The 26,886-nt window shown below is 43.9% G+C and overlaps 3 protein-coding genes across 3 annotated transcripts in view; 1 reads left to right on the forward strand and 2 right to left on the reverse strand.

The window, feature by feature from the left end:
* Positions 1 to 1,667, forward strand: part of LOC121561600 — a 28,021-nt gene extending 26,354 nt beyond the window's left edge. The window contains exons 8-9 of the mRNA XM_045217752.1: positions 352 to 726; positions 924 to 1,667. Coding sequence (XP_045073687.1) covers positions 352 to 726; positions 924 to 1,535 — 987 coding nt within the window. The 3' untranslated portion in view covers positions 1,536 to 1,667. The remainder of the gene's footprint in view (positions 1 to 351; positions 727 to 923) is intronic.
* A 1,557-nt stretch (positions 1,668 to 3,224) lies between these two features.
* LOC123486439 (ribonuclease inhibitor-like) lies at positions 3,225 to 4,749 on the reverse strand. The gene is made up of 6 exons (XM_045217753.1): positions 4,550 to 4,749; positions 4,308 to 4,469; positions 3,984 to 4,154; positions 3,729 to 3,902; positions 3,572 to 3,618; positions 3,225 to 3,421 (listed from the first exon to the last, which is right to left on the reverse strand). Exons 1-6 carry the CDS (start codon positions 4,747 to 4,749, stop codon positions 3,225 to 3,227), a joined length of 951 nt encoding a protein of 316 aa, XP_045073688.1.
* Positions 4,750 to 13,998: 9,249 nt separating this feature from the next.
* Positions 13,999 to 25,628, reverse strand: LOC123486441 (NACHT, LRR and PYD domains-containing protein 3-like). The gene is given in 13 exon segments (XM_045217759.1): positions 13,999 to 14,936; positions 15,064 to 15,110; positions 15,267 to 15,440; positions 15,615 to 15,785; positions 15,929 to 16,096; positions 16,459 to 16,632; positions 16,814 to 17,068; positions 17,178 to 17,678; positions 17,710 to 17,972; positions 17,974 to 19,094; positions 19,554 to 19,844; positions 23,713 to 23,941; positions 25,551 to 25,628. Coding segments are annotated over 11 exon segments (3,690 nt in total). The 5' UTR covers positions 19,819 to 19,844; positions 23,713 to 23,941; positions 25,551 to 25,628; the 3' UTR covers positions 13,999 to 14,385.
* Between the last annotated feature and the right edge of the window lie 1,258 nt (positions 25,629 to 26,886).

Genomic DNA, 26,886 nt, shown 5'->3' on the forward strand with positions numbered 1-26,886 from the left:
AATGCAGTGGGAGAGGTGTCAAGTGACACAAAGAAGACAGAGGCTACTGGAGCCCTTCGGAACACTGGAAATGGCCTGAGAAAGGTGGTGCAGCTATCCAATGAGAGCCGTCCTGAGGTGTGCAGCAGTCCTGAGGTGTGCATCAGAGTGCCTGAGGTGTTCAGTGGAGGTCCCGAGGTATGCAGTGGAGTGCCTGACATGTGCAGTGGAGTGCCTGAAGTGTTCAATGGAGGTCCTGAGGTGTTCAGTGAGGTGCCTGAGGCACCAAACGCAGTGGAAGAAGTGTCCAGTGACAAAAAGAAGACAGCGGCTGCTGAAAACCTTCTGAAAACGGGAAAAGGCCTATGCAAGGTGGTGCAGCTATCCACTGAGAGCCGTCCTGAAGTGTGCAGCAGTCCTGAGGTGTGCATTAGAGTGCCTGAGGTGTTCAGTGGAGGTCCCGAGGTATGCAGTGGAGTGCCTGACATGTGCAGTGGAGTGCCTGAAGTGTTCAATGGAGGTCCTGTGGTGTGCAGGGGAAGTCCTGAGGTGTTCAGTGAGGTGCCTGAGGCACCAAACGCAGTGGAAGAAGTGTCCAGTGACAAAAAGAAGACAGCGGCTGCTGAAAACCTTCTGGACACTGAAAATGTCCTTAGCAATGTTGTGAACCCCAAAGGGTGGCTGAAGGAGGGCTGGGAAGATCAGCTGCACCGAGACTTCACTAATATGATTGCAAAACTCCCAAAGGTAATGAACAAGAAGCCTGTTTTGTAAATGAAAGGTCAAGCATCTTTGAAAGTTGGGTGTATCAGGGTTGTCTCAATCTGGACAATATTATAAATTAGCTACTATAATCTTAGACTTTGGATGTCTGTGGTATGTTTTTTGAAAAAATGACAGATGTGTTGTTCTTGCTCTTTCATTACGCTGCATTGTCTGTTTAGTCCTATTTCAGATCCACCGAGAGCCTTCCTGATGTGTGCAGCAGAGGTCCTGAGGCCTCAAACGCAGTGGAAGAGGTGTGCAGTGACACAAAGAAGACAGAGTCTACTGGAAACCATCTGAAAACGGGAAATGGCCTAAGCAAGGTGTTGAAGCTATCCACTGAGAACCGTCCTGAGGTGTGCAGCAGTCCTGAGGTGTGCATCAGAGTGCCTGAGGTGTTCAGTGGAGGACCCGAGGTATGCAGTGGAGTGCCTGACATGTGCAGTGGAGTGCCTGAAGTGTTCAATGGAGGTCCTGAGGTGTGCAGGGGAAGTCCTGAGGTGTTCAGTGAGGTGCCTGAGGCACCAAACGCAGTGGAAGAGGTGTCCAGTGACAAAAAGAAGACAGCGGCTGCTGAAAACCTTCTGAACACTGGAAATGGCCTCAGCAAGGTGATGCAGCTATCTACTGAGAGCTGTCCTGAGGTGAGCAGCGGAGTGACCGAGGCGTTGAACTCAGTGGCAAAGGTGTCCAGCGAAACAAAGAAGCGGAAGAAAAATGGCGTTCTGCGATTCTTCCGACGTGTGTTGAAGTTCTTCACATGCACCATCAGCCTCCCCAAAGAGGAGTGACTCAAGCACAAACACACACACACACAACTCTGGGCCACACTCTGCATCTGAATTTCTCCACCATCTCCACCTTTCCTTTGAACTGCCTATTTTTAATAATAAAAATAAAGGGGATCTGAACCCCAACAAAAAAACTGGTTTCATTAGTGTTTTTCATATAACTTGAAATTCATAATGCTTGAAATAACATTTTTATTAATTAATTATCCAGACTATTAAGCTGTTTGAGAAGTACTTATTAAGTACTTATTAATCACAGTATTACTGCATTACACACTAGTAAATATGTACGAAATCATTTGAGACACTTTGCATATTAATGTAAGTTTGTGGTTGAATGGCTCTACTGTGGGATATGTTCCTGATCAAAACCAAATCAAACTTTATTTTCAGAGCACATTTCTTACAGATTATGCATTTCAAAGTGCTTAGCAAATAAAATAAAAGGTTAGAAAGACACAAATAGGTTTTATAAATGAGACAAATTAAAATAGTAAAACAATAACAGTGGACATGAGAGACTAATGCATTAAAATAAATGAAAATAAATAAGATATATACAATAGATAGTATGACTAAGCAGAAGCATGGCTAAAAAGGTATGTCTTAAGCTCTTCAAACTGTCTACAGTTTCTGAGGCCCTCAGATCCTCCGGCAGGCTGTTCCAAAGGCCAGGACCATAGTGGCTGAAGGCAGCCTCACCAAACGTTTTGGTTCTCACCTTTGGAACAACTAAAAGAGGATCTGAGGGACCGACCGGGCACATACAGTATCTTAAAAGCATGTCAGACATGTGTTCAGGTGCAGGGCCACGTAGTACTTTAAAAATCAATACAGCTATTTTAAAATAAATTATAAAACTACAGGCAACATTTACATTTAAATTTACGTTTTTTAGCAGACACTCTTATCCAGAGCGATTTACAAATTGGTGCATTCAACTTGGGATAGCAAGTGGGACAACCACTTTTTATTTTTATTTTTATGGGGTGGGTGGGGGAGGGGGGGTAGAAGGATTACTTTTATACTATTCCAGGTTGTTATGATGAGTTTCTCAGGTATCAAAGAATCAAGGATGCAAGGATATTCTTAGACATTCTGTGGAGATTTCATACCAAGCATTTATAGAATCACGAGCTTGTGGGTTCATCTAACAAACGGACATGGCTTTGCCCTTCGTCAGTTGAACTAACTAGACAAAGAAGACCCTCTATCTTATATAGCCTTTTGGTTCTCATTCCTTTCACATACATTTGGCAAGTCTCCATGGGCACTCCCTGTCTTTGAAGTTCATCACTTTTTACCCCAAGTCAGTATACTAAACATCACTCATGCTATCCTAAACATCACTAATCTACCTTGACATAATGGAATGTAGACTTTATGGCCCCAAACCACTCATCTCTTAACTCTTCCTCTGTCCTCACAACACTATGGCATGACATCATTATACCATAAAGGTCATACATATTACCACGAGGTCATACATATTGTAGATACTATTGTTTTCTTTGATAATAACCCCAATATCAAACCATCCTGTGGCCTCCACCTGCCAGTAGAAACGTCCAGTAGATAAACCCTTGGTACAATGCACAGACAGGGATCTTGTACAAATTGATGGATCAATCCATTTATTTGATTCTTCCCCTCTGGTAGCTTCGTTTCCTATGCTAACACCGTCCCCACTTACCCACTGTTAGCATTGTTAGCTTCGTTTCCTATGCTAGCACCATCCCCACTGTTAGCATTGTTAGCTTCGTTTCCTATGCTAGCACTACTCTGACTGTTAGCATTGTCCTCTCTCCACAACACTGTCCTCCTATCCTCAGACAGCCTCAGGTCAATGTGTGCAGAATCTGGGTCCAGGGTGAGCTCACAGGAATCTGTAGAAGACACACATGCACAATGAGGAGCCAGGGAAATAGGAAAGTTAAATGTTTTTCTGTTTAGCTGACGGTACTTTCTCATTGTTTTAAAGGAAATGTCAAACTGAAGAAACCCTGTATATCATATTACACATCAGTCAGACTCACATTTCCTCAGGCCTGGTTTGATCCTGCACTCTCCACACAAGTCCACACTGTATTGTTTTAATAGAAATAGTTCAAGTCAAGAAATAATCATAATATGCAGAGGAATATTAAAGGAATATTAAAGTAACTAAATGTACACATAACATATTACACTAACTTGAGTTTATCCAGTCTACAGTGTGGATCCTCCAGTCTAGCAGAGAGCAGCTTCACTCCAGAGTCTCCTGGGTGATTGTAGCTCAGGTCCAGTTCTCTCAGGTGGGAGGGGTTTGACCTCAGAGCTGAATCCAGAGAAGCACAGCCTTCCTCTGTGACCAGACAACCAGACAGCCTGCAGAGAACAGTTGGAATGAGTTAGGGTGCCATACTCAATTCAAAAGGGTTTGCTTACATCAATATGTGAGCCTCTCACCCCAAAACCTGCAAGGCACAGCGAGGGTCCCCCAGGGCAGCAGAGAGTCGCTCCACTCCTGAATCCCCCAAGTCGTTGTCTCTCAGGTCCAGCTCTATCAGGGTTGAGTTTGAACACAGGACAGAGGACAGGGACTCACAGGATAACTCTGATAGATTACACTGCCTCAGTCTAAGAGATGAATGAGAGAGATAGCAGGAGAAACAGAGAGAGAGAGAGAGATTGAAATTTGAAAAATACCTGTGCACAGAAATATAGAATGTTAAATAAAACTGTATGTATGTATACCACACTTTACATTTTTACAGCATCATCATTTCTCACCCCAGTTTCTGTATCTGACAGTGTGGATCCTCCAGTCCAGCAGAGAGCAGCTTCAGTCCCATGTCGCCCAGGGTGTTGCAGCTCAGATGCAGTTCCTCCAACTGGGAGGCTGCTAGAGCAGGGGACAAACTTCCACAGGAAGTGACCTCACAACGGACAAGTCTGGCGTGAGAGAATATGGAATTAAAAGGGGCTGTATGGATTGACACGATTCGAAACACTTGTTGTCGTAAATATCGCACCTCAGTATCTTCAGTTCACAGTGTGGACTCATAAGCCCAGTGGAGATCCCCTCCACCCCGGTGTCTGTCAGTTTGTTGTCGCTGAGGTCCAGCTCTCTCAGATGGCTGTTCTCTGACGCCAGAGCTGAAGCCACAATTTCACCGCAGCTCTCGTCGAGCCAACACCTAGGAAACCTATGGATTACAACAAAGTGGATCATCCTTCTACACTTTGTGGACTTACATGCTTTAGTCTCTTACGGAGTGTAATCGTAGTAAACAAGTTTACAAAAGAGTCTTTTAAATTGACTTCAAACAGCTAAACACTTGGCTGACTTCCCCTGTTCCGTCCCCTAACATCCCTTAAGTGCCGTTGTTGCATTGCTAGTTGCCAGCAGAAGAAGAAGCTGTAGATCCATCCATTCATGTCACAAACGGCTTCCGTTTCTATTTTTCTTCCACTTTACTAAGAAGCTTTTTCTTGGTTTGCTCTTTTTTTTGTTTTGTTTACTAATAATTGCTCACCTTAGTGTGTGCAGCTGACTGTACGATTGATTCAGTGCAGCAGTTAGCACCTCCAGCTCAGTTGTTGAAAACCCTTGGATATGACTGATGTCTAGTGACTCTAGTCTGTTGTTGGGACTTGCCAGCGCGTCTATGAAGGGGCTTCTGGTTCTCCAGCTGGCTGTAGATTATGCTGAGTTCTCTCAGGTGTGAGCCAGGCATTTGGATAGCTGATGCCAAAATTTCAGCGCAGTCGTCTGTGAAATAGCAGGCCACTAGCCTTAAGAGGGGAAAACAAAGGGCTTATAAAGGACATTAAAAAAAGTGTAAACTATACTAATAGTCGTAAGTGACTACGGGAATCTACCAATCTTAGGAAAGTAAATGGAGGCAGGTAGCTTAGTGGGTAAGAGCGTTGTGCCAGTAACCGAAAGGTTGCTGGTTCTATTCCCCGAGCCGACTAGGTGAAAAATCTATCTGTACCCTTAAGCAAGGCACTTAACCCTAATTGCTCCTGTAAGTCGCTCTGGATAAGAGCGTCTGCTAAATGACGTAAATGTAAATTCACTATCATCTGAACTTACATAGCCTTCCTGCAGTATCTAACTATTGGGAGGAGTCTGCTACGGCCCTGACTTGACGTGTTGTATTTTCTCGTGTCAAATTCATCCAGCACCTCCTCTGACATCAACAGCATGTACGCCAGCGCCGAGCACTGAGCAGGTGTCAGCTCAATCTTGGAGAGACTTTGGGAGGTCAGGAACTTTAGAATTTCATTCAGCAGGGAGTTGTCCTTCAGCTCAATCAAACAGTAGAGGAGATTGATACACCTCTCTGAGGAAACAAACCATTCAGTCGATAACTTGACCTTGATGTATTGGATGGTATTCTGGATACTCTCTTTGTCTCCCTCTGTCTGGAGCTGTAGGCATTTCAAGAGGATCTGATTGGACTCCAGTGAGATGCCCAGAAGGAAGCGGAGGAAGAGGTCCAGGTGGCCGTTCTTGTTGTGGAACGCTTTATCCACTGCACACCTGTGTAAGTCATGCAATGTATCCAGCTTTCCGAAATATAGTGAAACCCATGGTGAAATCCATGGCAAACCATTGGCATGACAATGGGAAACATAGAGTGCTGCGAAGAACTCCTGAATGCTGAGATGCACAAAGCTATACAACTTCACTCTAAACATTGGGTCCTCCTCTCTGAAGATCTCTGTGCACATCCCTGAGCCCAAAAAGGCTTCATTGATGTCAATATCACACTCTCTCAAATCTTCTTCAGAAAACACCAGATTGCTCTTTAACAGGTTATGGGAGGCTAGTTTTCCAAGTTTCAAAATGATCTGTACGTCAGACTCTGACAGTTTCCGAAGGTCTGTTTCATTTTTCCCATGCTTCTTGTTCTCCAGGTTTGTCAGAGTGAGTAGGAAACAAATGTACATCTCAGTCAGAGTTTTAGGGACTTCTTCAGAACAGGATCCTCTCAACATGTTCCCAAGAACCATGGCAGTAATCCAACAGAAGACCGGAATGTGGCACATGATGAAGAGACTCCTCGATGTCTTTATGTGTGAGATGATTTTGCTGGACAGGTTCTCATCATCACTGAATCTCTTCTTGAAGTATTCTTCTTTCAGTGGGTCGTTGAATCCCCGAACTTCTGTTACACGGTCAAAACAGTCGGAGGGTATCTTATCAACTGCTGCTGGTCGGGAGGTTATCCAGAGGAGAGCAGAAGGAAGCAGATTCCCCTTGATGAGGTTTGTCAGCAGCACGTCCACTGATGTTGTCTTGGTTACATTAGACAACCTCTTGTTGTTATGGAAATCCAGTGGAAGTTGGCTTTCATCCAGACCATCCAAGATGAACACGACTTTGCAGTCGACCACCTTCTTTGTGTCTTCCATATCTGAAAGTTCAGGGTGGAAGTCACTCAGCAGCTCCAACAGACTGTACTGGTCGTCTTTGTTTCGATTCAAATCCCTGAATGGAAGGGTGAAGACGAAATCTACATCCTGATTGGCTCGTCCTTCTGCCCAGTCAAGGATGAACTTCTGCACCGAGACTGATTTTCCGATGCCAGCGATACCCTTCGTCAGCAGAGTTCTGACGGATGCCTCTTGTTGGAATATGGATTTGAAGACGTCATTGCAGTTGATTGCATGGTCTTGAAATGCTTTGGTCCGAGCCGTATCGTCCATCTTCCAAACCTCGTGCTCTCTGTTCTCCCCTTCACTCTCTGTGATGTAGAGCTCTGGGTAGATCTTGTTGAGCAATGTTGGATCTCCACGTTTTGCAATGCCCTCAAAGATGTTCCCAGACTTCTTCCTCATTGAGGTTGTTTTTCACTCCTCGCAGGCCTACTTGTAATTACTTCTAATCAGGAGAACAGTAGAGATATTGAGTAGTTTGTTAGTCCGAGTTTGCCGTTCTAGTGTCTGTAATATGTTACTTTTCACACAAAGTTAGTTTGCTATAGTTCTAATCAGAGTTTGATTATTTGTTACATTGTATTTTTTTCTCCATTTGGTCTGGTCGTGTTCACATTGCCAAATGTCAAAGGAATGAAATTGCCTAAACGAAATCATGTGTTCTTCATGCAGGTTGACTCATCATGGGTTGTTTGGTACAGTACTTAACCTACACCCAATGTAGACGGTGCTAAATAGCCTAATAATGAGAAGATTTGCAAGGTCAATTCATGATGTTTGCATATTCACTTTAAATAGGATAAAGTTTACGTCACTGCTGTGTTTTAAATGGCGCAAAACGCAGACGAAAATTCAACTATAATGGGGATTCACATTCTGTCTTATTTTAGTAGAGCTGTATCTGTTCATCTCAAATAAGTACAGAGGTTTGGTTCACTGAAAATCATTTTTGAGAATGTGCACATTTCTGTGTGACTCACCAGTAGCTGGATGACTTGTCTCTGGAGAGAGACAGGAAACAGTCAAGCTCTTAATAAAAAAAAAAGAAATACCCTCTATTATCTTCGTAAATATCTTTATGATCTTCGGTCGTAAAATAATAAACGGAGAAATAAAGTTTCTCACCAGAATCATGTGAACTCATAGTGATATTAATGTTAACTGGATCCCTCACCATTGCAGCCAACAAGCTGGGGTGCATCGACATTAGAACATGAAGAGTTGGGTTGACAACATTAATGGAGGCTCAAATAATTGAAAGTTTTCCTTGTCTGATGAAAGTGTTCTTTGTCTCTGATTAAATGTTCACTTCCCTCATGACCTCATTTGTAGGCAGGTTTTAATGTCTATGCTTTCTTGCAACACCTGCCAATGCCAACTCATAAATTGTAGTGTCGCAATATCAAAGGTCAAATGGGATAATATAGCCTTGGCACCCCCTTTTAAGGTTAATAATTAATTTGGAGTTACTGAAGGCTTAGCAACACCAGTCAATATACAAGCCATAGACTGTTCACTCTGCTGCCGTCCGGCAAACTGTAGCGGAGCATCGGCTCTATGAGCCTGTCCGACAGCTTCTACCCCCAAGCCAGAAGACTGATAAATAGCCAGAAGACTGATAAATAGTTAATTAAATGGTTACCCACTGACCCTATCTTGCATTGACTCTATGCACACTCACTATATATACACACTACATACACTCTCATTAGACTATATATACACACTATATACACACTCACTAGACTATATATACACACTATATACACACTCACTAGACATATATACACACTATATACACACTCACTAGACTATATACACACTATATACACACTATATACACACTCACTAGACTATATACACACACTTGACTATACACACTCACTAGACTATATATACACACTATATACAGTGGGGGGGGAAAGTATTTAGTCAAATCAAATCAAATGTTATTGGTCACATGCGCCGAATACAACAGGTGCAGACATTACAGTGAAATGCTTACTTACAGCCCTTAACCAACAGTGCATTTATTTTTAACCAAAAAGTACAAATAAAAACAACAACAAAAAAAGTGTTGAGAAAAAATAGAGCAGAAGTAAAATAAAGTGACAGTAGGGAGGCTATATATACAGGGGGGTACCGTTGCAGAGTCAATGTGCGGGGGCACCGGCTAGTTGAGGTAATTGAGGTAATATGTACATGTAGGTAGAGTTAAAGTGATTATGCATAAATAATTAACAGAGTAGCAGCAGCGTAAAAAGGATGGGGTGGGGGGGCAGTGCAAATAGTCCGGGTAGCCATGATTAGCTGCTCAGGAGTCTTATGGCTTGGGGGTAGAAGCTGTTGAGAAGTCTTTTGGACCTAGACTTGGCACTTCGGGTACCGCTTGCCGTGCGGTAGCAGAGAGAACAGTCTATGACTAGGGTGGCTGGAGTCTTTGACAATTTTGAGGGCCTTCCTCTGACACCGCCTGGTATAGAGGTCCTGGATGGCAGGAAGCTTGGCCCCAGTGATGTACTGGGCCGTACGCACTACCCTCTGTAGTGCCTTGCGGTCGGAGGCCAAGCAGTTGCCATACCAGGCGGTGATGCAACCAGTCAGGATGCTCTCGATGGTGCAGCTGTAGAATTCTTTGAGGATCTGAGGACCCATGCCAAATCTTTTCAGTCTCCTGAGGGGGAATAGGCTTTGTCGTGCCCTCTTCACGGCTGTCTTGGTGTGTTTGGACCATGATAGTTCGTTGGTGATGTGGACACCAAGGAACTTTAAGCTCTCAACCTGTTCCACTACAGCCCCGTCGATGAGAATGGGGCGTGCTCAGTCCTCTTTTTTTCCTGTAGTCCACAATCATCTCCTTTGTCTTAGTCACGTTGAGGAGAGGTTGTTGTCCTGGCACCACACGGCCAGGTCTCTGACCTCCTCCCTATAGGCTGTCTCATCGTTGTCGGTGATCAGGCCTACCACTGTTGTGTCGTCGGCAAACTTAATGATGGTGTTGGAGTCGTGCCTGGCCATGCAGTCATGGGTGAACAGAGAGTACAGGAGGGGGACTGAGCACGCACCCCTGAGGGGCCCCGTGTTGAGGATCAGTGTGGCAGATGTGTTGTTACCTACCCTTACCACCTGGGGCGGCCCGTCAGGAAGTCCAGGATCCAGTTGCAGAGGGAGGTGTTTAGTCCCAGGATCCTTAGCTTAGTGATGAGCTTAGAGGGCACTATGGTGTTGAATGCTGAGCTGTAGTCAATGAATAGCATTCTCACGTAGGTGTTCCTCTTGTCCAGGTGGGAAAGGGCAGTGTGGAGTGCAGTAGAGATTGCATCATCTGTGGATCTGTTGGGGCGGTATGCAAATTGGAGTGGGTCTATGGTTTCTGGGATAATGCTGTTGATGCGAGCCATGACCAGCCTTTCAAAGCACTTCATGGCTACAGACGTCAGTGCTACGGGTCGGTAGTCATTTAGGCAGGTTATCTTAGAGTCCTTGGGCACGGGGACTATGGTGGTCTGCTTGAAACATGTTGGTATTACAGTGTCAGTGAAGACACTTGTCAGTGAAGACTTCAAAATGTCAGTGAAGACACTTGCCAGTTGGTCAGCACATGCTCGGAGTACACGTCCTGGTAATCCGTCTGGCCCTGCGGCCTTGTGAATGTTGACCTGCTTAAAAGCCTTACTCACATCGGCTACGGAGAGCGTGATCACATAGTCATCCGGAACAGCTGGTGCTCTCATGCATGCTTCAGTGTTGCTTGCCTCGAGCCGAGCATAGAAGTGGTTTAGCTCGTCTGGTAGGCTTGTGTCACTGGGCAGCTCGCGGCTGTGCTTCCCTTTGTAGTCTGTAATAGTTATCAAGCCCTGCCACATCCGACGAGCGTCAGAGCCAGTGTAGTACGATTCAATCTTAGTCCTGTATTGACTCTTTGCCTGTTTGATGGTTCGTCTGAGGTCATAGCGGGATTTCTTATAAGCGTCCGGGTTAGAGTCCCGTTCCTTGAAAGCGGCAGCTCTACCCTTTAGCTCAGTGCGGATGTTTCCTGTAATCCATGGCTTCTGGTTGGGGTATGTACGTCACGGTCACTGTGGGGACGACATCATCGATGCACTTATTGATGAAGCCAGTGACTGATGTGGTGTACTCCTCAATGCTGTCTGAAGAATCCGGAACATGTTCCAGTCCTGTAGCTTAGCATCTGCGTCATCTGACCACTTTTTTATTAACCGAGTCACTGGTGCTTCCTGCTTTAGTTTTTGCTTATAAGCAGGAATCAGGAGGATAGAGTTATGGTCAGATTTGCCAAATGGAGGGCGAGGGAGAGCTTTGTATGCGTCTCTGTGTGTGGAATAAAGGTGGTCTAGAGTTTTTTTTCCTCTGGTTGCACATTTAACATGCTGGTAGAAATTAGGTAGAACGGATTTAAGTTTCCCTGCATTAAAGTCCCCGGCCACTAGGAGCGCTGCATCTGGATGAGCGTTTTCCTGTTGATTTATGGCCTTGTACAACTCATTCAGTGCAATCTTAATGCCAGCATTGGTTTGTGGTGGTAAATAGACAGCTATGAAAAATATAGATGAAAACTCTCTTGGTAAATAGTGTGGTCTACAGCTTATCATAAGATACTCTACCTCAGGCAAGCAAAACCTCGAGACTTCCTTAGTATTTGATTTTGTGCACCAGCTGTTGTTTACAAATATACACAGACCGCCACCCTTGTCTTACCGGAGTCAGCCGTTCTATCCTGCCGATGTAGCGTATAGCCCGCTAGCTGTATGAAATCCATGTCGTCGTTCAGCCACGACTCGGTGAAACATAAGATATTACAGTTTTTAATGTCCCGTTGGTAGGATAACCGTAATCTTAAGTCATCCAATTTGTTATCCAATGATTGAACGTTGGCTAATAGGATTGATGGAAGAGGCAGTTTACTCGCTCGCCGTCGGATCCTTACAAGGCACCCCGATCTACGTCCACGATATCTCCGTCTCTTCCTCACGCGAATGATGGGGATTTGGGCCTTGTCGGGTGTCTGTATGATATCCTTCACGGCCGCCTCGTTGAAGAAAAAGTCAGCCACCAATTGTGCAAGTTCTCCCACTTAAAAAGATGAGAGAGGCCTGTAATTTTCATCATAGGTACACGTCAACTATGACAGACAAATTGAGATTTTTTTTCTCCAGAAAATCACATTGTAGGATTTTTAATGAATTTATTTGCAAATTATGCTGGAAAATAAGTATTTGGTCAATAACAAACGTTTCTCAATACTTTGTTATATACATACTCACTAGACTATATATACACACTATATACACACTCACTAGACTATATATACACACACTTGACTATATATACATACTATATATACACACTATATACACACTCACTTGACTATACTGTGTATGCAGACTATATACACACTAACTCACACACTCTACACACATTCACATAAACCAGAGGAGGATAGGGGAGGAGGAGGAGGATAGGGGAGGAGGAGGAGGATAGGGGAGGAGGAGGAGGATAGGGTAGGAGGGGGAGGAAGAGGAGGAGGATAGGGGAGGAGGAGGAGGAGGGAAGGGGAGGAGGAAAGAGGAGGAGGAGGATACGGGAGGAGGAGGATAGGGGAATAGGAGGAGGAGGATAGGGGAGGAAGAGGAGGATAGGGTAGGAGGAGGAGGAGGAAAACACTCCAGGCCATTCTTGAACGTCATAAATAAATAAATAATTGGTCATTTAGCAGACGCTCTTATCCAGAGCGACTTACAGGAGCAACTAGATGCTAGATAGAAAGTATAATGGAGCTTTATATTTTATATATATATTATATAGATTTTATATTTTCAAATAAATGCCCTTTTTTCCGTCCCTCAAATTGATTTTGATGAGACAAATCGAACAACTTTTATTTTTATCTGAGACAAAGTTTGCCCACCCCTGCTCTAAAGTATCATCCACCCCTCCTCCCTCGCTCTTCCCTCTATCACTCTCCCTTTCTCCCCTCCTCCCTCCCACGCTCTTCCCTCTATCACTCCCCCTTTCTCCCCCTCCTCCCTCCCTCGCTCTTCCCTCTATCACTCTCCCTTTCTCCCCTCCTCCCTCCCTCGCTCTTCCCTCTATCACTCTCCCTTTCTCCCCCCCTCCTCCCTCCCACGCTCTTTCCTCTATCACTCTCCCTTTCTCCCCTCCCACGCTCTTTCCTCTATCACTCTCCCTTTCTCCCCCTCCTCCCTCCCATGCTCTTCCCTCTATCACTCTCCCTTTCTCCCCCTCCTCCCTCCCTCGCTCTTCCCTCTATCACTCTCCCTTTCTCCCCCTCCTCCCTCCCTCGCTCTTCCCTCTATCACTCTCCCTTTCTCCCCCTCCTCCCTCCCACGCTCTTTCCTCTATCACTCTCCCTTTCTCCCCCTCCTCCCTCCCTCGCTCTTCCCTCTATCACTCTCCCTTTCTCCCCCTCCTCCCTCCCACGCTCTTTCCTCTATCACTCTCCCTTTCTCCCCTCCTCCCTCGCTCTCTCTCTTTCCTCTATCACTCTATAGAATCACTCCCCCCTTTACACAAATTAATCATTAAAAACATATTAATAATCAAACATGATAACTATAACAACAACAATAATAAAAATATAAACAAACAACTTCCAAATACCATTTCCACCCAAAGCTGAACGATGTGTAAATGGTAAATATTTATTACATAACATTTTCTAATCAAAACATCATTGTCCTCTCTCTAAGTGAAGGTGTATTTGTGATGAGACAGGTGGATGTCATCTCTCTGAGTGAAGGTGTATTTGTGATGAGACAGGTGGATGTCACCTCCCGAGTGGCGCAGTGGTCTAAGGCACTGCATCGCAGTGCTAGCTGTGCCACTAGAGATCCTGGTTCGAATCCAGGCTCTGTCGTAGCCGGCCGCGACCGGGAGACCCATGGGGCGGCGCACAATTGGCCCAGCGTCGTCCAGGGTAGGGAATGGCCGGCAGGGGATGTAGCTCAGTTGGTAGAGCATGGCGTTTGCAACGCCAGGGTTGTGGGTTCGATAAAATAATGTATGTGCTAACTGTAAGTCGCTCTGGATAAGAGCGTCTGCTAAATGACTAAAATGTAAATGTCATCTCTCTGAGTGAAGATGTATTTGTGATGAGACAGGTTGATGTCATCACTCTGAGTGATGAGGCAGGTGGATGTCATCTTCATCACTTGATATCAGACAGAGACACAACAACATGACTCTCAGTTCCATATAAAACTTTGACATTAATCATTATTTACATCATCAATGTGTGACTATACCATTTCGATTTCCCACCTGGGTATATATAAAGTTCAATTAAAATCTCCCCCCAAAAAACACATACTAAATCTAATTACAGAAATAAAATTAATAAAAAATGTGTCTCAGTTACTCTGGTGATGGCTGCTTTCATTCACAGAGTTTGGATTTTAACTGAGCCAAATATCTCCCTCTCATCACACATGATTTTGAACTGAGGGTAAAGGGGCTCAGTGAACGTGGTGTGGAATGTGTACAGGTGGGTCAGTGTACCAGAGGAGACGCTGTAAAAGGACAGAGCGCCGGCCGGAAAGTCCAGATACACTCCTATACACTTTGGGTCCAGCCTGGGTACTGGCACAACTGAGATCCTGATATTATGACTAAATGTGTACTGTTCATTGCAGCAGAAAAGCCCCCAAGACCTCTTCTTCTCAGTAACCGATCTGGATGTATATGTCACCCCAATGTCAACCCAGCCAGTCCATTCAACCTGCCAGTAGAAACGACCATCAGACAGGGGCTCCCTGCAGCGTACTTTGGCCCACTTATCCAACTTTTCTGTCCGATCTGAGTCATCTGAATCCGAGAAATCAAAATAAGGATATCGGTTAACCTGTGTTCTCCTCACCACCCTCGTGTTGTCCTCGGACAGAGTCAGGTCAAAATCTGCTGACATACAGTTCAGCTTGAGCTGGCAGGCATCTGTAGCAAGACAAGGCAGAAATAAACAGAAACACGTGTGTTACGTTCTTTTCACAATTTGCTTATAAAAGTTTAGGTGCTTTAAAAAAGCCAGCTTTCTTTTCCTAAATGTAGTTTGATGACTCACATTTCCTCAGGCCTGGTTTGATTCTGGACTCTCCACCATGGTCCAAACTGTGGGACAAAGAAAGAGTCATGTAGGGCCTATTGAACCTGATTACAGTGGAGATTGCCTTGATGATTTCACTATATAAACTAGAGTCTTGAAAGCCCATTGAGCAATGAGGTGTTAACAGAAGCAAAAGTCAAATCAACTAAATTTCCTTTTACCTGAGTTTCTCCAGTCTACAGTGTGGATCCTCCAGTCTAGCAGAGAGCAGCTTCACTCCGGAGTCTCCTGGGTGATTGAAGCTCAGGTCCAGTTCGTTCAGGTGGGAGGGATTTGACTCCAGAGCAGAGGCAAGAAACGTACAGCCTTTCTCTGTGACTAGACAACCAGAAAGCCTACAGAGAGAAGAGACAGCATAAAACAATGAACAACTGCTAGAGTATATACTTTTTAAGTTAAAACGTTTAAATTCCATTTAAGTGCAGTGCAGTTCACTAGTTCAATCATTCCTATTTGACTGTTTTCTGAAGTTTACAGTATGCTTTCACAATATCAAATGTGTAATCTACCTAAGAGTCTGTAAGGCACAGTTGGGGTTCCTCAGTCCAGCAGAGAGGAGCCTCATTCCAGAGTACCACAGGCTGTTGTCTCTCAGGTCCAGCTCTCTCAGTACTGAGTATGACCACAGGACAGGAGCCAGGGAGACACAGGAACGTCTGGAGAGATTACACTCCCTTAGCCTTGGGAGGGGAAAAAGGGAGAGAATTTAACGCTACGTTCTCTTGGTGTTTCCATTGTTACGGTATAGTTTTAACAATGCAGTAATAAAAGGTTTATTCTACTGTAACATGTGGAAGATTAAACATAACGGTTTATTTCTCACCCCAGAGTCTGTATCTGACAGTGTGGATCCATCAGTCCAGCAGACAGCAGCTTTACTCCAGAGTCTCCCAGTTTGTTGCAGCCCAGACGTAGTTCCTCGAGCTGAGAGACTGCTATAGCAGAGGACAAACCTCCACAGGACTCCTCTGTAACCCCACAACCAGTCAGTCTGTCCAACATGAAAAACATGTATTAAAAATGTAAAGGGGAGCTGTCATTAATCAAGAATAAATTAACCTATAGGGCCAGTTTCAAGATACATTAAGCCAAATCCTGGACTAATATAATATGCATTTAGCAGACGGTTTTTACGACCTCGTTCTATTTTTTTTATGTGTTAATACCTCCGACTAAGAAGCTAGCTAACAATCAATGGTAAGTGATAGGGGCATGTGTGCAATGTTTTTACATAAATTAACAAAATCACCTAATGTCAAACCACATATGGAGTTGATTTGACAATTTTGAAAATTGCAGGCATTTCCCTTCTATTGATCCTGACCTTCCCCTTTAAACATGTTCATTACTCACCTCAGTATCTTCAGGTTACAGTGTGGACTCATAAGACCACTGGAGATCTGCTTCACCCCTGTGTCTGTCAGTTTGTTGTAGCTGAGATCCAGCTCTGTCAAACAGGAGCCAGCTGCCTGGAGAGCCGAGGCAACGGTTTCACAAACGTCATCTTTGAGATCACAACTGGTGAGTCTGTGTGAAACAACCCCAAAAAAATGATTGAATTGTTCAAACTTGCCAACATGCATACCACCGTCATTTAAAGTTGTTTATCATTATATTTATTGCTTGTTTTCTTTGCCAGAGTAGATTTTGAAGGTTACTGACTGTTGAAAAGTGTTCTGCTGTGTGTTGTTCCAGGCATAGCACTCACCTCAACACAAGTGGCTGGCTGTGAGCACCCATCAGCACAGCCTTTAGAAGCTCTGGTCCCGATCTTCCCATGTTGATATGGCTAAGGTTAAGTGACTCCAGTCGGCAGTTGGGACTCCTCAGTCCAACAGAGAGGGACTTCAGGTCCAACAGGGCGTTGCCGCTGAGGTCCAGCTCTCTCAGCTGGGAGTCGGGCAGCTGTAGTGCAGATGCCACCGTTTCACAGCAACTCGTTGTAAGGCGGCAGTCCGCTAGTCTACAGAGGAGAGACGTTTATTATGGGAGATGTGGATGTAGTATAGGACTGATTAAAATGGCTATAAGACATACAGTGACATACTGTACATATCAACACTTCAACTCACATAGCCTTTCGGCAGCATCGAACAGCAGGGACCAGCCTCTTACGCCCCTCATCTGACGTGTTGTACTCTCTCACGTCCAGTTTGTCCAACACTTCCTCTGACATCAAGAGTACGTATGCCATCGCCGAGCACTGTGCAGGCGTCAGCTTCTTCTCAGCAGGGTTTTTGGATGTCAAGAACCTTTGAATTTCATTTACAAATGAGGTATCGTTCAACTCAATCAAACAGTGGAAGAGATTGATGCACCTCTCTGGGGAGGGATATTGTCTTTGTTTTTCGTCTGAGAGCTTGTCTTTGATGTATTGGATGGTATTCTGGATACTCTCTTTGTCTCCCTCTGTCTGGAGCTGTAGGCATTTCAAGAGGATCTGATTGGACTCCAGTGAGATGCCCAGAAGGAAGCGGAGGAAGAGGTCTAGATGACCGGTCTTGCTCTTCAAAGCTTCATCCACCGCACTCCTCTGCAAGTCATGCAGTGTTTTCTGCTGCTGCTGAGAACCTCTGGGTTGTGGCCTGTAATCTTAGTCATCACCTTCTCCAAAATACCCGTAATTCGATCTTGGTAGCCTGTTCTCTCTTGATGCAAACGGGGTTGACATTTTCACTGACAAAGAGGTAGGCAACATAGAGTGCAGCGAAGAACTCCTGAATGCTGAGATGCACAAAGCTGTACTTGTTTGCTCTAAACATTGGGTCCTCCTCTCTGAAGAGCTCTGTGCACATCCCTGAGAGCAAGAAGCCTTCTTTGACATCAATGCCACACCCTCTCAGATCGTCTTCAGAAAACACCAGATTGCTCTTTTTCCAAGTTTTGGAAGGCTAGTTTTCCAAGCTTCAGAATTATCTGTACGTCAGACTCTGACAGAATACGAGGATCTGGTTCGTTTTTCCCATTATATTTCTTGTTCTTCATGCTTGTCAGAGTGAGAAGGAAACGAATGTACATCTCAGTCAGAGTTTTAGGGACTTTTCCATGGTCATTTTCACTCAACATTTTCCCAAGAACCATGGCAGTAATCCAACAGAAGACTGGAATGTGGCACATGATGAAGAGACTCCTCGATGTCTTTATGTGTGAGATGATTTTGCTGGACAGGTTCTCATCATCACTGAATCTCTTCTTGAAGTATTCTTCTTTCTGTGGGTCGTTGAATCCCCGAACTTCTGTTACACGGTCAAAACAGTCGGAGGGTATCTTATCAACTGCTGCTGGTCGGGAGGTTATCCAAAGGAGAGCAGAAGGAATCAGATTCCCCTTGATGAGGTTTGTCAGCAGCACATCCACTGATGTTGTCTTGGTTACATTAGACAACCTCTTGTTGTTATGGAAATCCAGTGGAAGTTGGCTTTCATCCAGACCATCCAAGATGAACACGACTTTGCAGTCGACCACCTTCTTTGCATCCTTGATATCTGTTAGTTCAGGGTGGAAGTCACTCAGGAGCTCCAAGAGATTGTAGTCATCTTTGATGAAATTCAAGTCCCTGAATGGAAGTGCGAAGACAAAATCTACATCCCGATTGGCTATTCCTTCTGCCCAGTCAAGGATGAACTTCTGCACTGAGACCGTTTTTCCAATGCCAGCGATTCCCTTTGTCAGCACAGTTCTGACGGGTACCGCTTGTTTGGATTGGGATTTGTCATTATGTTCCTCTGTCTTAGGGTCTAAAGATTTAAAGATGTCATTGCAGTTGATTGCATGGTCTTGAAATGCTTTGGTCCGAGCCGTATCTTCAATCTGCCATACCTCATGCTCTTTATTAACCCCTTCACTCTCCCCAGTTGTGATGTAGAGCTCGGTGTAAATATTGTCCAGCAATGTTGGGTTTCCCCGTTTTCCAAGCCTCTCAAAGATGCTCCCAAACTTCTTCTTCATGTTGGACTTGTGTTTGCCCTTGACTTTTTGCAGATCTTCATCTAATGAGGAAAGAACATTGATAGTGTTGTGGGATGCATAAAATATATCTTTACTTCTGTTTTTTTATCTGCAGTATTCAGTACCGTAACGAACACAATACTTTCAGTTACTGGTTTCAAAGTCCGATTTCCTGCATGGGCGTGCCATATTTTTTTTTCTTCAGACTTTTATGAGTCTGTGTGTGTGTGTTAATCTACAACTGGTACATCCATTTTTTTACTTTAAAATTAATTATATACTGTGTACCCATTTGATTCTTGAAGAATACAACTTACAAATACCTCATGAGCTTAGTTCAACTGTCGTACCCTATCAAAACAAAAAATATATGCTTAATTGTATAGTATTATTTGACAGGGACACTGCATATTAACTAATCAACATTTCTGTAATAATTTGTTTTGTTTTTTTGCATTATTTTCTATTATAACAAAAATAACAATAAAGAATTGTCTTACCAGCACCATGTGAAGGCATAGTAACACTGATGTTTTCATAAACTGAACCTCCGACATTGCAGCCAACAAGTTGGGGTGCAACAACAACAGAACCACCCTGAGCTGTAATGGAGGACTGTGGTGGGGCAGGCTGAGCCGTAATGGAGGACTGTGGTGGGGCAGGCTGAGCCGTAATGGAGGACTGTGGTGGGGCAGGCTGAGCCGTAATGGAGGACAGCGGACCAGAGTCCTGGGCTGGAACGAGGGACTGAGGAGTCTGATCCATGATATAAAACAGTCAGTCTCCTCCCCCTGAGAGAGCCAGAAGCAAAGAGAGAACAGACAATATACACTGAACACTTTCCTTACATTGAGTTACACCCCCTTTTGCCCTCAGAACACCTTCCTAATATTGAGTTACACCCCCTTTTGCCGTCAGAACACCTTCCTAATATTGAGTTGCACCCCTTTTGCCCTCAGAACACCTTCCTAATATTGAGTTGCACCCCCTTTTGCCCTCAGAACACCTTCCTAATATTGAGTTGCACCCCTTTTGCCCTCAGAACACCTTCCTAATATTGAGTTACACCCCTTTTGCCCTCAGAACACCTTCCTAATATTGAGTTGTACCCCCTTTTGCCCTCAGAACACCTTCCTAATATTGAGTTGTACCCCCTTTTGCCCTCAGTACAGTCTCAATTCGGTATCAGTATTGTAGTCCTATGCCATAACCACAGAAGGCTAGAATGGTCATCACAAAGGATACATAGTTGACTTACAGAAAGATTCCCTAGTATATTTATTTTATTTAACCAGGTACGCCATTGAGTATACATTTTCTTTAACAATAACAACCTGACCACCAGTGGCGGCTGGCCGATAGAGGGCGCTAGGGCGCGCCCCTTAAATAAAATTATTTTTAAAAAATAAAAAAATAAAAATAATAATAATAATAATAATAAAAACATCAGTATGTCAATATTTGTGTGTTTGAAATATGGAATGCACACAGTAATATGTGTAAGATATGATAGAAAATCATATTCGCAACCTTTCCTCTGCCTGTCAAACGCCTCGTCAGCTCTGGGCGATACAGAAAGTGCCCCGAGGAGGCGGGTCTACGTAGCAGTTAAGCCAATTGCTAATTTAAGATATGAATGTATGACATAAAATGTAGTCAATAAGCGATCTTAAATCGAATCCAAGGAGGGCGATTATTTTACCGCCCAAGCTCGCCCCCTGATAAAATAAGGACGGGGGTCCAGTGACGCCATTTTTACTAGACAACAATGGCGAACGCATAAGCGTTACTCCTCCAAGACCCAAACCCTAACTCGGTGAAATCTCTCCTCCAAGATCCGTTTGAGAGGAGAACTTTGTCAGAGAAAGTTCGGGTGAAAGAGCTGGGCCCAGATCAACCTGACCTCTCAATCAGACAGCAGGCTAGCGAGAAAGGGAAGCAGTATATGCGCGGCTTCTCCCGTAGCTGGTACACCAGGAAGGCTTGGCTAGCTGGGTGCACTGATGCTAATGCTTTATTTTGCTTTCCGTGCTTGCTTTTTAAAACGACGGGGTCAGATTCAGCATGGACAGGTACCGGAGTGAGGGATATGAAGCACCTGTCAGAGAAGGTAAAGAAACATGAGAACACCAGGGCACACATGGACAACTCTGTAAAGCTAGCTGTATTAGGAAGGGTGAACATTGCTACGCAGCTGGATGACGGCCACAGGATTGCGGTGAGGAAACACAATGAGGAGGTGGATAAAAACAGGCACATTCTATCCAAAATTATCGATTGTGTGAAGTTCTGTGGGGCTTTTGAGTTGGCCTTGCGTAGGCACGAGGAGACTGACTCCTCAGACAACCCCGGCATTTTCCGGGGCTTAGTGGATTTTGTTGCCTCCCTCGACAGTGTGCTGGAGGAGCACCTGAAGACAGCTACCGTTTTTAAGGGCACGTCAAAGACGATACAGAACGAGCTGTTGGACTGTATGCTGTCAATGCTTAAGGATTACATCCTGGAGGAAGTAAAGAGTGCTGATTTTATCGCCATTCAAGCTGACGAGACGACTGACGTTTCCACCCACTGCCAGTTGGTGCTTGTGTGAGTGATTATCATAGAGCCGTCACAATTATATTTGTTTTAGTATTTTTAAAAGGAAAGAGAAGACACAATCAGACGTTGATAATAATGCAGGAAAGTACTACACAGTTTGTAATAATTATTCAGGTGTCCACCAGGTCAATTTCTAGAAGAGGCCTAGTTGTTATTGAATATTAACTTTATTGCTAAGTGAACAGCAGAACAAAATTATGTTGCATCCCTCTCACAAATGTAATAGAAAAAGGCTTTAAAACGTAATAACATCAGTTAATTATGTACATCACAGGTTAAAAGCAGTTACTAGACATAGTTTGTGTGTATATACACACTGTCTGTCTGTCTGTCTGTCTGTCTGTCTGTCTATATATATATATATAAGTCACTGGTTGTGTGTTGAGGGGGAATTACAGTGAGTTAAGAAGTCTGATTGCAAGTTATCAAATTAAACTTTATTTTTTGGACCCAGGGCCTCAATTCCCTCTTTGTGTGGGGACAGCGCATCTGACGAGCAGCAACAGCCCATCAAGCGACGGAGGATGCTGGGACCAGGAGAACAACAGAGGTTGGCTATAGAGGTAAGTTGTGATGTAATTGCTCAGTGTTTCCCACCTAGAACTTTTTCAGGCCTGGTAGTATGTAGCCAAAACCCTGAACAATCAGCACCTTGGTAATCATATACTTGAGTTGGACATAGGCATGTGTCAGTCAGGATCACTTGCATCAAAATAGCTTAATTGCAAATTAAAGCTGATGATGTATCTTTTACAGGTATGTGATACCATCCTGAGTCATGCCAAAGAGAGGTTCTCCTTCACCCAGCACCTCATCAGCGCAACACTATTGCACGGAGAGTTGTTCCCACAACACAGTGTGAAGTTCCCGATACAGCGCTTGAAACAACCGTGGAGGCGTACCCCATGTTGAACAAGGCCAAGCTCAAAACCAAACTGTCCCTCATCTATGAGAACAGTGAGTTCAAGGCTTGTAGTGGTGCAGTGCCCCTGTACCAGTTCTTCATGGAGAACAACCTTCAGAGCACTTTCACAGAGACTGCCAGCCTCCTCAAGATCCTCATCACCACACCCATGACAACTGCTGAGTCAGAAAGGTGCTTCTCTACACTGAAAAGGATCAAGACCTTCCTGAGAAACAGCATGACACAGGATCGCCTGAACGCTCTGGCCATGCTCTCCATGGAGAAGAAACTTGTCAGGGACATTCCTGACTTTAATCAAAGGGTCATTGAGAGGTTTGCCACTCAGAAGGACAGACGGGCAAAATTCCTGTACAAATAAGATGACAGACACACACACACAGAGCAGCTCTGGCCGCATGTTTCTTTGTATATAGTTGACCTTAGCATAAAAAAATCCAGTTATATATGGTACTCTAGAAAGTCTTAATAGTGTCTTTGCTAATATTACTGTATATATGTTGTTTTGTATCAATTAATTGTTGCAGTTCTGGAGCACATTAACAATTAGTCACATTTAGTATGATCATAAAATACTGTATGCTATTCTTCCAGTCAAAGGTTTGAGTTCATCCACTTGATATCCATTTCTATATTATACATCCTTTCATACAGTGTAAGATTTCCTATAAACTTTATAATAATTTCATGTTATTGTCCACTTTCCACTCTGTTCTGACAGCATGCCTGTTGCGTTGCCTGTTTACTACCAATGGTGAAAAGTTCACTTTAAATGCAAATGAAAGGCTTGGGTTTGTGTAATATGTTTTTGTGTAAGAATGCCTCAACTTTTTAATATTGGCATTAAATAATTACTGAATGTTTCACTGAGCACTGCTGTCCTGCAGTTTGTGTTAAAATATATCGCGATGGTTACAGGAAAAAAAAGTATGGCACAGCCCCACCGAGAATATTTTTCACCAGCCGCCACTGCTGACCACGATAAGAGCGAGACACCGTGCAGCAAAGCAGACAATTCTTTAAAACTCAACACATAAACAGAAAACGAAAAAAACTAATGCACAACACTCGGTAGGATGTAAAACATATCTATATAACGGTTATATAGAGCTTTGAATCCCTAAAAAGACGACACTTACCGCATGTAAGTTGTCTTGTTGTGCCGTCTACAATGGTGCTCTTTCTTCCTCCTACTTTCTTTGGTCTGTTTCATGTTCTGGGCGTTGTAGAGGAGGATACTTCCTCAGTGTTGCCAACTCCTCAGTAAGTAAAGTAGCTATTGGCTGTCCTAAAAGTCACTAGAAGTCGCTAAATTACGTCACCACTCAATTTGCATCATTGGTCATGCGCTTGTAATTGTGATGGACGCTGTAGGAGAGAGGAATAACTTCGTGAGAGAGAATTTTTTTGTATACAATCTACATTAACAATCTAAATGGACCACAAAAAAATAAGGGCGGGATCAGCAAGCGGCGGCTTCTCGCATGCGCGATTCATTTGAAGTCTGGACGCGGAGTGGTGAACATCTTCTGCTCTGAATACTCGCTAAATATAGCGACAAAGTCGCTAAATTGGCAATGTTAACTTCCTGAACTTTGCAGTTAACCGCAAAGTTTCATCATCTCTGTACTGACAGGGTTTGGTGACTGGATAGAAATTAATTCAAAGGAATAGTCAGAGAGGCGTGTCTTAGTTTATAATACAAAACTGTGTCTGTCTGTCTGTTTTATATACTTTGTATTTAAAGCACAAATGTATTAATAAAGTAGATTTTTCTATCAGTCTGTCTGTCGGTCTGTCTCTCTGTCCATCCATCTGTCTGTATGTGTTTCTTTCTCTCTCTCTTCATAGTAGGGATATTCAAAAATAAAATATATAAATATTTTTAAAAACATGTTGATTTTTCTGTCAGTCAGTCTATCAGTCTGTCTGTCTGTTTTATATACTTTGTATTTAAAGCATGAATTAATTAATGAAGTTGATTTTTCTGTCTGTCAGTCTGTTAGTCTGTCTGTCAGTCTGTCTGTTGTCTGTCAGTCTGTCTATCTGTCAGTCAGTCTGTCTGTTAGTCTGTCTCTCTCTGTCCATCAGTCTGTCTGTTTTTCTTTCTCTCTCTCTTCATCATTGGGATATTCAATATATAAGGCCATGCGCTTCTCCCGAGTGGCGCAGTGGTCTAAGGCTGATCCACTAGAGATCCTGGTTCGAATCCAGGCTCTGCTGTAGCCGGCCGCAACCGGGAGACCAATGGGGCGGCGCACAATTGGCCCAGCGTCGTCCAGGGTAGGGGAGGGAATGGCCGGCAGGGAGGTAGCTCAGTTGGTAGAGCATGGCGTTTGCAACGCCAGTGTTGTGTGTTCGATTCCCACGGGGGGCCAGTATGAAAATAAATAAAAAATAATAATGTATGCACTAACTGTAAGTCGCTCTGGATAAGAGTGTCTGCTAAATGACGTAAAAATATAAATATTTTTAAAAAACATGTAGAATACATGTAGGATACATAGGATACTAGTTGATTTACAGAACGATGCCGTAGTAAATGTATTTTATTTGCTCTTATTTAACCAGGTACGTCATTGAGTATACTTAAGCAATAAGGTCCAAGGGGGTGTGGTATATGGCCGATATACCACAAACCCCAGAGGTGCCTTATTGCTATTGTAAAATGGTTACCAACATAATTAGAACAGTAAAAATAAGTGTTTTGTCATACCCGTGGTATACGGTCTCATATACCATGGCTTTCAGCCAATCAGCATTCAGGGCTCGAACTACCCAGTTTACACATTTTCTTTAACAATAACGACCTGACCACGATAAGAGCGATACACAGTGTATCAAAGCAGACAGTTCTTTGAAACTCAACACATAAACAGAAAAGGTAAAAGACAAATGTACAACACTGGGTAGGATGTAACACATATCTATATAACGGTTATATAGAGCTTTGAATCCCTAAAAAGACGACACGTACCGCATGTAAGTTGTCTTGTTGTTCTGTCTACTCTGGGCGTTGTAGGGTAGGCTCCTTCCTGTTAACCGCAAAGTTTCATAACCTCTGGCAACGGTTCTGTTCTAACAGGCTTGGTGATTGGATAGAAATAAATTCAAACAAATAGGCAGAGAGGCGTGTCTTAGCTTGTATTACAAAGCGTGTGTGTGTGTGTGTGTGTGTGTGTGTGTGTGTCTGTCTGAAGCTGTTTGTCTCTGTCTGTCCATCTGTCTGTCTGTCTCTCTCTCTCTCTCTCTGTCTGTCCATCTATCTCTCTCTCTGTCTGTCTAGGGCCTAGGTCATGTTTAAATTAAGGGATTAACATTTGCCAGGTATAATCTTTGGGATTTGACTCCTTGATGTTAAATTGGGAAATATATTTTTGGGTGGTGGTGGTGGAGGAGGAATAATGGTCTGGGGCTGTTTTTCATGGTTCAGGCTCCTTAGTTCCAGTGAAGGGAAATCTTAACGCTATAGCATACAATGACATTCTAGACCATTCTGTGCTTCCAACTTTGTGGCAACAGTTTGGGGAAGGCCCTTTCCTGTTTCAGCATGACAATGCCCCCGTGAACAAAGCGAGGTCCATACAGAAATGGTGTTTAGAGATCGGTGTGGAAGAACTTGACTGGCCTGCACAGAGCCCTGAACTCAACCCCCCTTCGAACACCTTTGGGATGAATTGGAACGCACGACTGCGAGACAGGCCTAATCGCCAAACATCAGCGCCCGATCTCACTAATGCTCTTGTGGCTGAATGGAAGCAAGTCCCAGCAGCAATGTTCCAACATCTAGTGGAAAGCCTTCCCAGAAGAGTGGAGGCTGTTATAGCTGCAAATGGGGACCAATTCCATATTAATGCCCATGATTTTGGAATGAGATGTTTGACGAGCAGGTGTCCACATACTTTTGGCCATGTAGTGTATTTTTGGTTGGTGGAGGAGGTGATTCCTTCTTGATGTTAACCAGAGAGAATATATTTCTGGGTGGTGGTGAAGGTGATTCCTTTCCAATGTAACCCAGAGAGAATATCTTCAGTTCTCCTTTCTTCACCTCTTTCTTCCTCTTACCCGGAGAGAGACTCTTCAGTGACACAGACTCCTTCCTAGAGTTACCCAATGACAGCCTCTTGATTGAGGGTGACTCCGTCCTCTTCCCGGCCAATGAAAACCTCTTCTTGGGAGTAAGGACCTCCCTCTTTAGGATCTCCACTGACAGTTTGTCCAGAGTAGGAAGAATGATGCTTCTCTTCTGTTTCTTACTGGATAGCGACCCTTCAGTTCACTCCAGGTCAACACTGAGTCCTGTTTCTTCTTTT

Source organism: Coregonus clupeaformis, unplaced genomic scaffold, assembly GCF_020615455.1.
Source record: "Coregonus clupeaformis isolate EN_2021a unplaced genomic scaffold, ASM2061545v1 scaf1217, whole genome shotgun sequence".
Lineage (NCBI taxonomy): Eukaryota > Metazoa > Chordata > Actinopteri > Salmoniformes > Salmonidae > Coregonus > Coregonus clupeaformis.